This window comes from Sinocyclocheilus grahami, unplaced genomic scaffold (assembly GCF_001515645.1).
Source record: "Sinocyclocheilus grahami isolate Dianchi unplaced genomic scaffold, SAMN03320097.WGS_v1.1 scaffold248.1, whole genome shotgun sequence".
Taxonomy (NCBI): domain Eukaryota; kingdom Metazoa; phylum Chordata; class Actinopteri; order Cypriniformes; family Cyprinidae; genus Sinocyclocheilus; species Sinocyclocheilus grahami.
In genome coordinates this window covers 738,762-757,422 of record NW_015505427.1, presented here as the reverse complement: position 1 = coordinate 757,422, position 18,661 = coordinate 738,762, and the positions used below count along the sequence as shown (strand labels likewise).

General features: G+C 36.9%; 1 protein-coding gene across 2 annotated transcripts; it reads right to left on the bottom strand.

Moving 5' to 3' along the window:
- Nucleotides 1-3,594: 3,594 nt before the first annotated feature.
- On the bottom strand, nt 3,595-16,248 carry LOC107598215 (XK-related protein 8-like). Of its 2 annotated transcripts, XM_016289494.1 has the most exons (4): nt 15,465-16,248; nt 5,888-6,153; nt 4,989-5,206; nt 3,595-4,359 (listed from the first exon to the last, which is right to left on the bottom strand). In XM_016289494.1, the coding sequence occupies exons 1-4, from the start codon at nt 15,504-15,506 to the stop codon at nt 3,641-3,643; spliced, it is 1,245 nt and encodes a 414-aa protein (XP_016144980.1). In that variant the 5' UTR covers nt 15,507-16,248; the 3' UTR covers nt 3,595-3,640. The 2 variants fall into 2 exon arrangements, with proteins under 2 accessions (XP_016144980.1, XP_016144981.1); XM_016289495.1 differs by lacking the exons at nt 3,595-4,359; nt 4,989-5,206; nt 5,888-6,153 and adding exons at nt 11,010-12,145; nt 12,924-13,117 and having other exon boundaries at nt 15,199-16,239.
- Nucleotides 16,249-18,661: the final 2,413 nt, after the last annotated feature.

Genomic DNA, 18,661 nt, shown 5'->3' with positions numbered 1-18,661 from the left:
AATTAGATTTGAAATACAGTGCAAGTGTCGTAATTGACCATCTTTATGAATCTTATATGTTGTGTCGCTCTTTTTGGAGTTTTGTCAACCCACTCTCATTTGAGTTCCATGGAATACACAGAAAAGCCATATGGGTGTGGAACGCTAGATGGTGAGCAAATGATGACACAGTAACATTAACAAAAAAAAATGTATGTAATTAATTAATGTAACAATTAGGGCTGTCAGTTTAACGCATTAACTTAATTAAAGCTGCAGTCTGTAACTTTTTTTTGGTTAGGGTTAAGGTTAGGATTACGTGTTTATGAAACACATGTGAATGAAATTAAATTATATTCCAGTTTTAAATGTGCTTTTGATTACAGATAGCCTGGGATTACACAATATTTGTATTTTAAAGACAACTAGTTCGAAGGGAGCATAATTTGCTTTTTGGGTTAAAATAATTTCTTAATATGAAATGCGAATGGTATGACAATTAGAGATTAGACTGTACAGAAATTGAAATCTACACGCTAATACACACTTTACTCATAGTCACGCAATGCTGATGTTGTTAACATTAATAATTGAGAATAAAGTATAACAATAATAATAATTTGCACGGTTTGATGTGATATGAGCAAACCGATCTTTAGATATTGATAGCGGGATTTATTGTAATGATTTATTGTAATACTTTTTTCCTCAGTTGGTCAGAACAAACGTGACAGACTTGTTACTTACTTGTTCAGATGACAATATATGGTGAAAATTCTTATTTGGCTCATATATTCCAAGACGTAGTCTAGAATTTGTGATTGCAAGGTACAGTAAATATCGACACCGGTGTGGTGACTGACTGCCACACATCCTCAAAACATTAGATTCATCCACGTTGGAGCCGTGCCGGCACATAACCCACGCAAGGAAGATAATTCTGCAAACAGCTGCAATTGCAGGTTTTCAAACAGAGATGGCAACAAAGAGGCTAAACTTAGGGACTGCAGCTTTAATTAGTTATGAAAAAATAATGCTATTAAAATATTTTAACACAGTTAACGCACTGGCCCCGCCCCCAGACCTGTACGTCATCTTACATTTCATACAGTTGACTGTTGACAAATATGATGCAGGCATAGGTGTAAATCCCGGGGTCGGGGGGATGCGTTTTAAGTTTAAAAAACATTTTGAGTTTCCCCTCCCTTGCCTCACAGTGCTTTGGTCCAAACGCCTGCTTAAGGTACAGTAAATATCGACACCGGTGTGGTGACTGACTGCCACACATCCTCAAAACATTAGATTCATCCACGTTGGAGCCGTGCCGGCACATAACCCACGCAAGGAAGATAATTCTGCAAACAGCTGCAATTGCAGGTTTTCAAACAGAGATGGCAACAAAGAGGCTAAACTTAGGGACTGCAGCTTTAATTAGTTATGAAAAAATAATGCTATTAAAATATTTTAACACAGTTAACGCACTGGCCCCGCCCCCAGACCTGTACGTCATCTTACATTTCATACAGTTGACTGTTGACAAATATGATGCAGGCATAGGTGTAAATCCCGGGGTCGGGGGGATGCGTTTTAAGTTTAAAAAACATTTTGAGTTTCCCCTCCCTTGCCTCACAGTGCTTTGGTCCAAACGCCTGCTTTCCTCTTTTACATCACCTCAGTGTTGCCAAGTCCGCGGTTTTCCCGCAGAAATGGGCTACTTTAATACTGTTGCCGTGGGTTGTTTTTCATGTCCGTGGGTTGAAGCGACCCCTATAACGTATGCAAATTTTACCGGAACCCTGCCGAAAAACGTGTATTTTACCCCCCGGAGTGATTCTTTTTTACCGGTGATTTTTACCAATGATTTTTACAGATGATGCCAATGTATTTTTCGATGAGTCTGCTGTGTAAACTTTTCCTTACAAGTACAATTTTAGCTGTATTATTTGTGTCCCCTTATTTATTGTCCCCCCCTACTGTTAGACAAATTTACGCCCCTGGATGCAGGACAACAACTCCATAAATGTAGTTATGCCCTAAAAATTCAAGATACTGGGGCAAAAACATTTTTTTGTCTGATATTTATATCATAGGATAAGCGATATCACATCAGCAGCAAGAGCAAAAACACACGAGTGCTGTTTTTGTCACGAAGAACGCGAGTGCAAATGTGATTTTATACAACATATCAGGAAATAAGAAGTTAATATTGTGCAAAATTTAAACACAATATTGTGCATTTTGTTAACAATATTGTTTAAAATATTACCTATAAAGCCACAGCAGAACAGTTGTGCATCTCAGAGCAACACAGCGATGTTTCGTTTCTGAATGAATCCGAACTAATCGTGTGAATCAATGATTCATAGAGAGAGCCGTTTACTGAATTCCTGAATGAATCAGCCGATTGAATGAATCGACTCATAAAGACATTTACCGCCATCTGCTGGTAGTTTTAGTTTCTTCTTTAGAGTATAATTTCATTTATTTAAAGGGGTCATATGATGCGATTTCAATTTTTCCTTTCTCTTTGAAGTGTTACAAGCTCTTGGTGCATAAAGAAAATCTGTAAATTTGCAAAGACTGAAGTCTCAAATCAAAAGAGATATTCTTTATAAAAGTTAAGAGTCAGCCACACCTACCTAAAACGGCTCGTTCTAACACGCCCCCACATGTCTACGTCACGATGTGGGAAGATTTGCGTAATGCCGCCCAAATGTTCACGCAAAGAAAGAAGGTGTAAAAGCGAAACTACTTTGTTTGGTCTTCCAGCTGAATGACTTTATTTTGCACAACATAAAAGAAGGTATTTTGAATACTGATGGTAGCTAAGCTGTTTTGGTCACTAGTGACTTTCATTGCATGAACAAAAAATACTGAGATGTTTCTGGAATTATCTTCTTTTATGTCCCATACTTTATGTTAGGCCATTGTAGCCTAAACACTTAACACAATAATAGGTTTAAATGATCTTTTGGGGGTATTTTCACAGCCAATTTTAGCTTTGCAGCACCCTGTAATTAATTAGATAAAAAAATGTAATCGACTGACAGCCCTAGTAACAATACAATAATTTGCTGATATAATAAAAACAAAACATTGATTACAGTAATGTTGCATTAGTTGCATCACAATCATTTGTTTTAGTTGCAGATGAGGATTTTTGGTAATTCAAACCAGCTGAAGTACAAGATAAGCTATTATTATAGGCTCAACAAGCTTAGACTTTTTTCAGATGTTTTTTTTTATCTATTAGTGTGACATACACAGAGCAACACAAGCATTAGGAAATCAGTGAAAATGTCATCATGACTATGAGATCTCTTGGTTCTGGACATTGTATCATGACAATACCATGTTTTTGAAATGTGTGCGAAAGTAGTATGAAAACATGTCATCACAAAACAGTTTGAGATAAATAATTTTTAATATTTAATAATATTAAATAATTTTAATTTAATAACCTTGTTGTTAACATTTCTGATAATAGCATTGCTGTGTTGTATATTGCTGCAGTAGTCTTCCAGATCAAAAATACATTAACATACATAAAAATACATTAACATCATGTCAGTTAATAAAATATACTGTTTTAGTCTAAGTTCTATGGTTCCGCACTGTGTTTTACTGTGAATTTAAATACATTATAATACAAACTAGAATACTAGAAGTAGAAATTAGCAGCCATGGTTCTGCTCCTCTTGAGGACTCCAGTGAGAGGCTGCACAGGAGCTGCAGCTGTACCTTCCGGGGAAAAGTCTGTTGAGTCTGTCGAGTCTGCATCATATGTTGCAGCTTGTCTAAGCGGCCCTTCACTGGGTTCAGCCATTTTGGGATGACACCATCTGTAGTATATAATTTTCACTAGTATTCCAATGACATACAAACCTAGTAGTGTCGGGATCACCACATAAGGATTTAAGGAGCTCCAGCAGCCTGCATACTCAAACACCTTCCAGCACCAGAAGCCCAGCAGCATCACTGTGTCCACAGCCATGAAACTATAATACAGAACCATCTTTACTTTTATGTTTCCTTTTTTTGATACGTTAAACCAGCAGAAGTACCAGATGAGTCCAACAGCAGCTCTGTAGAGCCATTCCCAACCACGATGTTCCATGTAATCGGTTTTCTGGCTCCAGGCGACTAAAACCAGCAGCATCCACAAGGACAGGAAGTGAGCTATGATGTAGCATGGCAATACACTGCAGAAGAGTGCCAGAGCAGTTACACGGGGAATAATCACCAACAAGTTCCACAGGAAGTAGACGCCAGTGGAGAACAAGCTCATCTTGCGTCCTTTAGAACCATAGACATGCATGCCCCGGTGGTACAAGGCAACATTAATGGCAATTGCAGAAGCTGCTGTGAGGATTTTTAAACCTGAAACAAAAAAACATTGCATGTAATTAATATCACATGAATATGCGAGTGAAATATATATTCACAGCCATGGTGATGCTGAGGCTCTTGAGCAAAACACAGTAGTGGCATATCTGAATGAATCAACGTTTGGAATTAATTGGTTAAGTGAATAAACCAATGACTCACTCATAAAGACTTGTTACCATATCACCACTTTTTCTTTTTGGAATTTTCAATGTGAGCACACTAATCATACTAAATCTCAACAATCATACACAATCTCACCAATTATACTAACAAGGGCATAGAATAGTGCATAAGTACACAAAATGGGAGGCACCGACGGTCTTAATACATTAAGCCACCTGCTGTTTTTAGTGATTGAAATACTGCATTGATGTTCTGTATATGGATTTCAAGTGCCCAAAACTTGCAGTTTGTTCACATATCTTTGTTTTTTCTTCTTTTGAGAGATGATTTGTGGCTTGAAACAAATGGAAACTTGACTAGTCTGTACTAAAGTTCTACGAATTCTAATTTGTGACCAGTCACATGACTGAAAACGATGAATTGTCACTTTAAGTGGTTCAGAGATGCATGAGAATTATGACCTAGAAGTAAGAAAGTGTTCTGGATTTGAGACAGACCTGTAATAAGCTCCAGCTCTCCCCTCAGTAGGATTCTAGACAAAATGAGTGTGAGTTGTGGGGTGTTTTCAGAAAACGCCTTAAATAGACGAAGCATCAGGAAATCATGTTTCAGCTTCACATCCACATCCTCTCTTATATCACGCTGCACATCATTTCTGAAATTGTTAACGCGATGAAGAAAATCCGTTGTGGAAGTCTCTATCACCCCAGCATACCTGTGAACACATTTTTGCGTTTACTTCAACACTTAACACAACAAAACTTTACAACAGCCAACAGTGAGGCCACAGTTTGGATTTTTGAAGTAAAATTGACTCCATACTTTCCATACCAATTCTCATTCACATTTATTGAGAGCTTGTTTTTAAATGATAACCCAATTCAAATGTTCACATTAAGAATTAAGAAAATGGCTCAATTTGATTTTGATTCAAAATTAATATTGAAGGGATCTGTCAACATTGGTTCTCGTGGAAGATAAAACGTGTTTTTGTGTGACACGACAGAACAAAACTCATTGGTTCCCATGTGCAACACCATATTTGATGAGCTCTATGTATGTGTGTTGGTCAATGTTTATATTTGAATAAATGACTAAATTAAATCTGCTTATTTTGTCTCTTTAGAAGACTTTAATTAAACATCTCGGTTCAGATAAATAATGTCTGTATGAACATTTTGAAGTTTTGAGTGAATAATAGAGTAACAAAATCACTAATGTATCATTAAAAATGATCATCTGCATCATTTTGAAGACTAATGTCATTTTGAAGTCTTATGGGTTTGAGAATACATGAGAGTGAGTAATCGATGAAGTATCTTATTTCAGTAAGAAGGACTCTTTTTAAAGGTACACTAAAGTGTACTCAAAATTGAGAAGCAAATCTGTCACTGACCTGAGATGGACTCCAAGCTGAAGAAAGTGGAATGGTTTGATCAATAAATGCCTCTTTGCAAATGTCTCCACCTTAGTCTCAATCTTCTCCAGGGAATCAGAGTACCAGAGCCAGCTGAACACCTGTAACAGCACCGAAGAGCCCAGCAGCAGAAAGATCATCACTGCCATATACACATAGGCCTCATCCTGATAAAATGACACAACAGTCCAAATGTCCAGCGCTATATCCAGCAGGAACAATAACAGTCCCACCAAAGTAAACAGGTACTTCAATAAAAAACCAAAAGGAAAGTGCTTCTGAGTCTCCACCATGATTCAGTCCAGTGTGAGAAACCTTACAGCATGACTATGTTTTTCTGGAATTATATATATGCTGTCTAAAAGATCTGAAACAGAAAATAAACTTTACATCCACTCATAAACTCCTCCCTTGTGACTTCTTTGAATGATTTGTCATGTGTCAGACTGTAGTAAGTGATGTCACATGTGACCAAACTCACACACATTGGTTTAAAGTGGGAAGTGTCAAATATTCGCTCACTAAGTTTAACTGAAGTCCAGTACTGAGAAGTGATTCTCTGTGTTACTGGGATATCTCTTTGATTATTCATATATATTTATATGAATAAACTTGTTAAAATCCATAGGTTAATGTATGAACAATAGTAATAGGCTACTGATGCTTGCCTCATGAAATACGAAAATAAAAAAGCACATACTCTCTGTACTAAATGCTCAGTTATTTAACAGAGAGACAAAGAAATAACAGAAGTGCCAGCCATATAGTAGCTGGAAAAAGACATTCTGTGCTTCCTATCAGACTTGCTGAACAAAATCAGCTGTCAAGTAACAGGCAGTACATGGCAATAGTTACTAGTTAAAAAAAGTAGAATTTTTGTAATACATAGACAAAACATTGAGTGGAGATCTGTCCGATAAATCCCTGAACAGAACTGATGTAATATCATAACCCATGATGTATTAGCTTGCATTCACTCAGCATGACAAGACACATTTTAAAGAGCTAACCGATATATAACGCGCCGTACTCGTGACGCCAGACATTTCAATGCACATGATATCAAAAAGAAACTAGAGCCACAAAAACTACGTACAGGAACTTACAGTAGGAAACATTCACTATTGTGTAATAAAAATACCTTAAACATATGTTCTGACAATAAATATATATAAACATATAAAAATACACTTTACAATTTATAAGCTGATTTATATACAATTAGATCCAATCTTTTTGGGAAAAAAATGTCTGAGAATTTACAGATCTCTATAAATAAAGTCTATGGCATGGCATCCCATAGAACCACTTGCAGGAAAGTTATGAATTTTGGCACACAAATAGAAGACAGTCTCAAGATTAAACATAGCAAATTTGGAGTCTCTATCTCAAACTCTCTCGTGCCACCAATAGGCCAAATTTGCACTCCCATTTCTGCTAATAACTTTTTAACTGTAAGTTCTGGAAGCAAAATCCTCTGATTCCTTTGCTCATGCAGAGACGAATACATACCAAAACATACATTTCTACGGGTAATTTCTGATAGACCAAACTGTTCTCATAAAGCTTGTTAATGAATTTGACAAAATTCATTCAAAAATGGACATGAGACTATATCTTCGCAAATTTTAGTGGATTGTGACCAAACTTTGTACGTGTTATACCAAGCATGACCTGAGGGCACATGAGTAGTTTTGGCACAGCACCTACTGGTCAAAATTGAAATTTTTTGTTTGTAACTTCTAAACCAGGGCTGTCCAAACTCAGTCCTGGAGGGCCAGTGTCCTGCAGAGTTTAGCTCCAACCCTAATTAAACACACCTGAACCAGCTAATCAAGCTCTTACTAGGCATAGAAACTTCCAGTCAGGTGTGTTGAGGCAAGTTGGAGCTAAACTCTGCAGGACACCGGCCGTCCAGGGCCGAGTTTGGACACCCCTGTTCTAAACAGTTCGACTAAAAATCATAGGATTAATCTTGTTAGTTTTGGAGTGGCATACCGAATCAAACGACACCCAATTTCACTATGGCAGCCAACTTGAGCATGGACCATTTCGAATTTTGTAGTAAAATGTAGTCTTGAGAATTAAATGAGTTTCAGTGTAGTCTATGACAACTATCAACATATTAACCATTTAGAAAATCAATCCTTATGGAATCAAACCCAAATCCTTCAAAGTGTTAATTCATCCAGAAATGAAACATGCATCATCAATATTTCTTCACCGTCATGTTGTTCCAAACCTGTGTGACTTTCTTTCCTCTGTGAAACACAAAATATATTTTGAAGGAAGCTGGTTTTCTGAGACATTGTTTCACAGAAGAAAATCAGTAATACAGGTCTGCAAAGACATGCGAGTAAACAGAATATTCATTTTTGGGTGAACTACCCTTTTATGAATCAAATATTGTAGGAAGGTTTTCAATTTAATTGTATCCAATAGATTCTTAAATGACTCATGCTTGATCCTATTTAATATGAAAAAAAAATGAAAAAAGAAACATCCCTTTTTAAGGATATTGTTTTAAAGATAATTTTGTAAAATACAAATATTGTGATCATAAATGTGTGGTACATCAGACTGCCACATTAATCCAGCTGAAGTACCAGATTCAACCACACTCAACAAGCTTAGGCTGTTTTATTTTATTTATATTTAAAAAAAAAACTGAATGTCATTTAACATGATCATTTGACATGTTACACTTGAACACATTGAGATATTAAAGGTCCATTTAAGTGAATTTCTTCCTTCTGCAAAATATTCTGACTTCCAGTAATGGGAACCAAAACTGTTTGGTTACCAATATTCTTCAAAATAACTTTTCGTTAAGTAAATAATCATTGTTGAGTGGACTATCCTTCTAATCAGTTTTTCTATACCACAATGTCTTAAATTAAACGATCTGTTAGTGTGACAAAATCAGAGCATTATTGTTATTAGGGGCAAAGGAACCTATTGTATCTGTTAGTTTTCTTCTTCTTCCGCTCTGAAAGTCTATGGCATGGCATCCCATAGAACCACTTGCAGGAAAGTTATGAATTTTGGCACACAAATAGAAGACAGTCTCAAGATTAAACATAGCAAATTTGGAGTCTCTATCTCAAACTCTCTCGTGCCACCAATAGGCCAAATTTACACTCCCATTTCTGCTAATAACTTTTTAACTAAGTTCTGGAAGCAAAATCCTCTGATTCCTTTGCTCATGCAGAGACGAATACATACCAAAACATACATTTCTACGGGTAATTTCTGATAGACCAAACTGTTCTCATAAAGCTCGTTAATGAATTTGACAAAATTCATTCAAAAATGGACATGAGACTATATCTTCGCAAATTTTAGTGGATTGTGACCAAACTTTGTACGTGTTATACCAAGCATGACCTGAGGGCACATGAGTAGTTTTGGCACAGCACCTACTGGTCAAAATTTGAAATTTTTTGTTTGTAACTTCTAAACCAGGGCTGTCCAAACTCAGTCCTGGAGGGCCGGTGTCCTGCAGAGTTTAGCTCCAACCCTAATTAAACACACCTGAACCAGCTAATCAAGCTCTTACTAGGCATAGAAACTTCCAGTCAGGTGTGTTGAGGCAAGTTGGAGCTAAACTCTGCAGGACACCGGCCCTCCAGGACCGAGTTTGGACACCCCTGTTCTAAACAGTTCGACCAAAAATCATAAGATTAATCTTGTTAGATTTGGAGTGGCATATCGAATCAAACGACACCCAATTTCACTATGGCAGCCAACTTGAGCATGGACCATTTCGAATTTTGTAGTAAAATGCTGTATTTTACAAAAGCTTTAGCGTATTTTTATGAATTTTATGAATCTTGTACAACCGCTTGCAGGAAAGTTATGAAATTTAGCACACAGATAGAGGACAGTCTCATCATTAATCACAGCAAATTTTGGTATTTCTAACTCTCTAGTGCTTAGGGTGACCATACGGCCATTTTTACGGGACACGTCCTAGCCATGATTTCTATATTGCCTAAAATATCCAGGTTTTGGCTGTTTGCACTGTGCAGGTCGATCGTTGTATGACATTCACGAGAGCTATAGAGAGCAGAGTAGACGGCTCCTTATGCTTTCGATTCGCTCTTGCGGTACTTTGGTGTCATACATTGATCGTCTGCGCAGTGCCGATTCAAGTCAAATGAACAAACACTTGCAAGTATTTGCATTGCTTTGATCGTTCTCTGTAGATCTCACCTTCTCACATGCCACGATTGGTCGATTATGTTCAGTACCTGGATGTTATTGGTCAAACTACTTTGGATGTTTTAGGCAATATAAAAATCCTGGCGAGAATGTGTCCCGTATAAATTGCACATATGACCACCCTACTAGTTCTACCAACAGGCCAAATTTGCACTCATGTTTCTGCTAATAACTTTTGAACCGTAAGGTCTAAAAGCAAAATTATTTTTTTCTCCCTCTGATGCCTTGGCTCATACAGAAACAAATGCATACCAAAAATTGAATTTCTACAGGTCAGGATTTTTAATGTAATTCTGAAGAATTTATTTTTTCAATCACACTCATCGTACACTCAACTTCGTAAAAATGCATTAAGAAAGTTTATTAAGTTTGTGCAAAAACGGACATGAGGCTTTATCTCTGGAAAGCTTTAGCGGATTCTGACCAAACTTGGTATGTTTTATAACAAACATGACCCGAGTAGTTTCAGCACAGCGCCACTTACTGGTCAAAAGATATTTTTAAAACAATTGACATTTCTGCTTATAACTTCTAACCAGTTTGGCCAAATCATGAGATTTTGGAACGGCATACCGAATAGAAAATGTATTTTCCTATGTTCCTTTTTGGGGCGTCACCCATTTCGAGTTTTGTAACAATATGCTGTATCAACAAATGTCTTTAACAGGGTTCTCCAGCACTGCTCCTGGAGAGCTACCATACTGCAGAGTTCAGCTCTAACCCTAATCAAACTCACCTGAACCAGCTAATCAACGTGTTCAGGGCTACTTAATTACAGACAGGTGTGTTGAAGCAGGGTTGGAACTGAAGTCTGCAGGAAGGTACAGGAGCAGGGTTGGAGATCCCTGGTTTTTATGGAGTAATTAAAGACGGCACCTTAGCTCTTCATTTTACCTCTGTTGTGCTTATTTTTTTTACAGTGCCCTTTGCATGCCAAAAGTTCGAAACAGTTCATTTACCCATCTTGCTCTCTTAAATATTTAAAAAACTAAAAGCATGTTACTAACAGGAATGGGTCAAACAAAAGAAAACATGTATTATTCATTCTATTTACACAACAGAAACTAGATAACTGTTTTATTTTTTTCAGAAAGATGAAATATATGTTCACATAATTTAAGATGCAATTTTAACAAAACAGTTTTGTACAAAAAGGAGTTATTCTGTGTAGAAAAATAGATTATAAATACATTTTATAAATAAAACATGAATTTTAATAAATTATGATGAAATTAGGGGGGATAGGGGAAGAGTCTTTTTAAAGTAGAACCAAGAACTAAGAGTAGAAATTAGCAGCCATTTTCCTATGTCTATTGGGAACTCCAACGAAAGGTTGAGCAGGAGCTGCAGCTGCAGCGTGAAGTGAAGCCCTTTGCTTCAAGTCTGTCTCCATGTCATAACATGCTGCCGCTAGTCTTAACTGCCCTTCTTCAGTGGGTTCAGTGATTTTCTCTTTATCGCCGTTGGGATGAAACCATCTGTGATATATAGTTTTCACTAGTATTCCAATGACGTACAAACCTAGTAGTGTCGGGATCACTTTATAAGGATTTAAGGAGCTCCAGCAGCCTGCATACTCAAACACCTTCCAGCACCAGAAGCCCAGCAGCATCACTGTGTCCACAGCCATGAAACTATAATAGAGAATCGCCTTTGATTTGATGCTTCCTGTTGATATGTTAAACCAGCAGAAGTACCAGATGAGTCCAACAGCAGCTCTGAAGAGCCATTCCCAACCACGATGTTCCATGCAATCGGTTTTCTGGCTCCAGACGACTAAAACCAGCAGCATCCACAAGGACAGGAAGTGAGCTATGATGTAGCATGGCAATACACTGCAGAAGAGTGCCAGAGCAGTTACACGGGGAATAATCACCAACAAGTTCCACAGGAAGTAGATGCCAGTGGAGATCCAACTCATCTTGCGTTTTTCAGGAAGAAAGGCACGCATGCAGCGATGGTACATAGCAACGCTACTGGCAATTGCGGCAGCTGATGTGAGGATTTTTAAACCTGAAACAAAAAATCATTGCATGTTGTAAAACAATATCACATGTTGCAATAGTGCTGTCCTTCAGAATAATCGCAGCTAGCGATGGGTGCTTTCGAAACTCTGCTTTGTGAAGCTTTGATTCAATTGAAATGAATCATTTGTTTTGAACCAGTGATTTGGAGTGTGAATCTATCCCTTTAACTGCGCTGCAACTGCTACAGCAAGCATTATCCAAGTATTTGAATGTTGAGCAGCGAGCTCATTGGCTGCTGATGCGAAAAGAAACCAATCGGTTGCGCCATGTGAATAACGAAGTAATTATATGAGATTGGCCTGCGCCATCTAGAGTTTCATGACAAAACTTTCTATAAAATAATATTATAAAGATATAATATATGGTATTATATGATAATAACAGTATTGTATGATTTGTTCATTGCATTTAATAGATTGCAATATCAATAAAACATTTGAAACTGGTTAAAAAGTTGTTTGTTTGAGCTGAATTTTTGTGTGGTGTTTTGCTGCTTCGAAAAAGTGAATCATTTTATGAAGCTTCGGTTAATTCAAAGTTCTGAAAAGCTTTATTTCTCCATCACTAGAGATTCTGAGCAACACAGTAGTGCCATTGTTCAATGTTTGGAATGAATTGGTTGAGTGAATAAACTAAATGACTCACAAAGATAGTCAATTGATGACAGATTTTTCCATTATGGGTTAATTATCGCTTTAAGTGGTTTAGAGACACATAAGAATTATGATCTGAAAAAAAGTAGGTGCTCTGGATCTGAAACAGACCTGTAATAAGCTCCAGCTCTCCTCTCTGTAGGATTATAGACATCATGAGTGTGAGTTGTGGAGCGCTTTCAGAAAATGTCTCAAATAGACGAAGCATCTGAAGATCATGGTTCAGGTACACAGCTACACCCTCTGTGAAACTGTTAGTGTGCCGAAGAAAATGTGTTGTGGAAATCTCTATCACCCCAGCATACCTGTGAACACAAGGTGACAATTAATACAACAAAAAAATTCAATAAACAACAGTGAGGCCACAGTTTATTTAGACATGGAAACAGTTTTGAGTCCAGTTCCTATACCAGTTCTCAATCACATCTGTTAAGTTTGTTTTTAAATGATAACCCAAATTAGTTGTTCGCACTAGGGATAATGAAAATATTTAATTTTGAATTCATGTTGATATTGAAGGGACAGTTCACCAAAAAAGAAAAGTTCCACCAACATTTAATCACCCTCATGCCATTCCAAACCCATAAGTGTCATGAAATACAAAGCGTCTTTGAAATACAAATGTTTTAGTTTTTTTTGGATACGAGAACAAAGATGAAACATGTTTGTGTGACACAAGAGAAGAAAACTCATTGGTTCTCCTACATCAAGCATGCATATTTGAGCTTCCAATTGCCATATGTGATTCTAACTACGCATATTGATCAAAGTTTATATGTGAATAAAAGCCTAAATTCAATCTGTTCATCACATACAGTGATTGTGTCTCTTAAGAAATAATTGATTAAACTCCTTAATTCATAAAGATTATGTTTACAATGTCTTTATGAACATACTGACGTATCAAAGTTTTGGGTGAAAGGTTTAATTAAAAATATCATAATTTGTGCTTCGAAGATGAACAAAAGAGTTTAGAAAGACATGAGTAACTGATGACAGAGTTTGGGTGAACGATGCCTTTAAGTGCTCATAAATTTATCTCATTTAGCATTGCTCTTGTGAAACAGAAGTGTGCTTAATTGTACTGAATGTGCACTTGCATTGTACAATAATTCAAATCTTACAGGTTAGCCATATTTCAAATACATATAAAGACTTAGTGGGCCAAAAAGCGCTCTAGTTCAACAAATTGAGTTTGGTTTTTTTCCAATTGCTTTGGCACATTTTTTGAAACGGTCTCAACATTCTTTAAGCTGTAAGTGTATTTGTCACAACTGTTTGCTGTATCATCAGAACATGATTGCATGTCTGCAAAATGTACTAACTGTAACTGTAATTGTGTTAGTGACTTGGCCAATGCCACCAAAATAAAAAACTGGATTTTTTTTTCACCATGGAAATGTTACACGCAAAGTTCATTTCATTTCATGTACAAATGTAATTGTGTTATATGCAATTTCATTTCAGATTTGTTATATGCACATTTTTTCTACTTCTATGTTGACAGACTGCTTTCTATACTATAAAAGAATGTCACTTTTGTTTGTGTATCACTTAGCATTTTAAATGACATATTTCAACAGTACATAAAAACATACTGGGAAAAATCAATACTGTAGTATACAAAAATAAATTTTTTTTCATACAGTACATTTTTTGTAGAAATGTGTTATATGTAAACTATTCACCATTGCCTATTCATTTTACACACTTTATTGTTGTACCCCTACACCAACGCCCCACATTCTTCATATTGCTCTTCCACAACAAGCGTCTGTGAATTGTCAGTGTACATGTACCACTGTAGCACTTTTCTACAGATAAATGTATTGTATAAATATATATGTATAGCTGCTGCTGTTTAGGGTTGTGACATTCCTCGTTGTTCAAAAATGGTAGCATATATAGTAATATATGTTTCCAAACTTGGCTGATTGGCAAGACTGTGATTCTATTTCATTACAATGGCAAGTAGGGTTGCAAAGGGGTGGACATTTTCTGGTAAATTTCCAGATTATTTTCCCACCGAAATGTACTACATATTTCCAAAAATCCTGGAAAGCTTCCAAACATTTTGGATATTTTCTGCCCCTTTTCAACCCTAATGGCAAGCAATTTGCCAACTTAGCAGATATTAAAACCATTCCATGTCAGATATTTATGGAATATATTAGACACACGTCTGACAGATTTTGATAATTGAATGGATCATTTTGCATGTGATGGCTCACACAATGAAAGAATGTTTACAAGTTTTGAAGAGTTTGACAGTTTCACTGTGAATCAACTCATCAGTTTTGATCAACAAACCATATGTATCTAGTTATTGTGTATTCTTTTTCACAAGAGTATTCAAGGAAAATAGAGAAGCAAATCTGTCACAGACCTGAGGTAGACTCCGAGCTGCAGGAAGTGGAATGGTTTGATCAATAAATGCCTCTTTGCAAATGTCTCCACCTTAGTCTCAATCTTCTCCAGGAAATCAGAGTACCAGAGCCAGCTGAACACCTGTAACAGCACCGAAGAGCCCAGCAGCAGAAAGATCATCACTGCCATATACGCATAGGCCCCATCCTGATAAAATGACACAACAGTCCAAATGTCCAGCGCTATATCCAGCAGGAACAATAACAGTCCCACCAAAGTAAACATGTATTCCAATAAAGTGTAATGAAACGGGAAGCTCTCCTCCATGATTCCCAGTGTGAGAAACCTTACAGCATGATAATAAAAAGACAAAAACCTCCTTTTGCCATGGATATCTACATACACACTGTTAAAATGATCTGAAACAGAAAGTAAACTTTAGACTCACTCATAACTCCTCCCAAGTCACCTCTTTTAATGATTAGTCATATGTCAGAATGTCACTTAAACACATTGGTTCAAAGTAGGAAATGCCCACTGATCTAAAATAGAGATCAGTGAAAAAGCCAAATATTTGCTCACTAGGTTTAATTTATAAATCTAAAATCCAATATTCTGAAAAAAAGAAAGCCCAAGTGGTAGGGAATGATTCAGCCAAAAATGAAAACGAATTGCTAAAATGTACCTTGAATGCAATGTACTTCACTTTGCATAAAACGCACCAAATGCATAAAATGTACAAATGCAAATCTGACATGTTTCTGTTAACTTTTGCACAATAAAACTCAAATGTAAAAACTGAGTCCTGAAGCAAAGTGGGTGTTCTGAGTGGTTATTAACTGGCCTAAGAGGCACTCCTGTGTCTCTATACGACTTGATCTCAAAACCCTCCTCCAATTTAATGCTATGGTATTTCTTCTTTATTATTGCTCATTATCATCCACCAGGTAGAAATCATCAATAAGTCTTTAGGAAAGTATTATCAAACCTATCCTCAATAAGCTGCACAATATGGGGTCTCATTTATGCCCATGGCACAAATAAGCTATGCACCAAAGTTCGATGCTTACATTTAAAGGGGTCATATGATGCGATTTCAAGTTTTCCTTTCTCTTTGGAGTGTTACAAGCTGATTGTGCATAGATAAGATCCCTGAAGTTGCAAAGACTAAAGTCTCAAAACCAAAGAGATATTCTTTATCAAAGTTAAGACTCTGCCACGCCCCCCTAAATGCCTCGTTCTAACACGCCCCCACATATCTACCTCACTATGTGGAAATATTGGCATAATGCCGCCCAAATGTGCACGCAAAGAAAGAAGGCGTGGTTTCAGTAACCGCAGTTAGTGTTGAAGCAGCATGTCAGGGAGACGCTGTGTGTTTCAGTGCGAAAGCTAAAGCACTTTATTTGGCCTTCCGAAAGTAGATGCATTTAGAAATATTTAAGATGACTAACAACAGAACAGCAATGCATTTTATGGACAACTGTTTCGTGATGTACAGTATTTGAAAAATAATGTGTTTTTTGAACATTAAAGCATGTCAACATATTCCGTTACACCAAATACACAAAATAATGATCTTTAAAAAAGGATCATATGACCCCTTTAACGGCCATAACCTAATGTAAAGTGATGCTTGCCTCAGGCACATATTAAATGCACTAACAGAGATCTAAAGGAATACCCGAAGTGCCAGACATAAGATGCTTAAGCCTACAGTAGCTGGAAAAAGACATTCTCAGCTGCGCTGCTCATCAAGCTTGTAAACAAAATCTGCTGTCAAGTAACCCCACAGGCAGCACATGGCAATAGTTACTTGGAAACAAAAAAAAGAGCACAAACAAACAGGAAAGCACAATACAGGACACTGAATAGTCTGGCTGCGTTTAATACACCAACAAAACGTTCAGTGAAGACCTGTCAAAAAGGCCCTTATTGCTGAACAGAACAGTGATGCAACATCATAACCCATGATGTATTAGTTTGCATCCACATAGCATGACAAGACACATGTTTGAAAGAGCTAAACAATATCTCCAGACTGGTTATGGCAGGCATTTCCGTATAAATGACATCAAAGTGAAGCTCGAGCCTCAAACACTGAATACATAACTTACCTAAGTGAACATTCACTATTGGGTAATGTTACAATACTACATGAACTTCTAAAAATACCTCAAACATTTGTGTTGTATTATAGGAATTTCACAATGTATAATATTCACATAACGCGAGACTAATAATATAGCATTATAGGCTGTTTATGTGTATTTGGATTCAGTCTTTTTGGGAAAAAATGTCTCTTAACAGATAAATAGCCAAAGTACCATCATCAAGAAACACTTAAAGGGGTCATATGGTGTTGCTAAAAAGAACATTATTTTGTGTAATGAAATGTGTTTATGCGGTTTAAGGTTAAAAAAAACACATTATTTTCCACATACTGTACACGGGCTGGACACCGCTTCGTCCACAGTGAAATCCGATCCGGCGATCCACAGCGCAAAGTTGTAGTATTTCCTCAGCGACCTGGACGGATCAGCTTCAGGCATGACGAAGCAGATATCGTCCTCTTTTGGAAGACCAAACTAAGTAGTTTCGCTTTCACAACGAAACACACAGCGCCTTCACGACATGGCGGCGGCAACAACAATACTATAGTGCGAATAAAAGTTACGCCTTCTTTCTTTGCGTGAACATTTGGGCGGCGTTATGCAAATCTTCCCACATCGTGACGTAGATATGTGGGGGTGTGTTAGAACGAGCCGTTTTAGGGGGGCGTGGCTGACTCTTAACTTTTATAAAGAATATCTCTTTTGATTTGAGACTTGAGTCTTTACAACTTTACAGATCTTCTTTATGCACCAAGAGCTTGTAACACTTCAAAGAGAAAGGAAAACTTGAAATCGCATCATATGACCCCTTTAAGGAATGATAATATAATTGGAAATTCCAATTAATTTAGAATTTAAAATAAATCCTAATGGGATCAGTCCTGAACCAAGGGATAGTTCACTCAAAAAATTTAATCTAGTGTCACCTTTTACTAATCTTGATGTTGTTAAAATTCAGCCTCTATAAATTTCTTTGCTCTGTGGAACACAATTTAAAGAAAGCTGGTAACAATAAGACATTTCTCAAAATATCTTCTTTTTTGTTCTGCAAGGGAAAGAAAGTCATGCAGGTTTGGAACAACATGAGGGTGAGTTAATGATGGCACAATTTTCATTGTTAGATGCGCGTGCTGTCTACTGAACGTAAACAACGCTGACATTGATTATGTTCTGGGGCACTCTCCAAAATGGCGGAAGACGGTAACTCGGGGAGAAGAATTGCTGAATAAATTATGTTATTATTGTTTTCTTTGCGCACAAATAGTGTCCTTGTAGCTTCATAAAATTACGGTTGAACCCCTGATGTCACATGGACTATTTTACCGATGTCCTTACTACATTTCTGTACGTTAATCGTGGAAATAACAT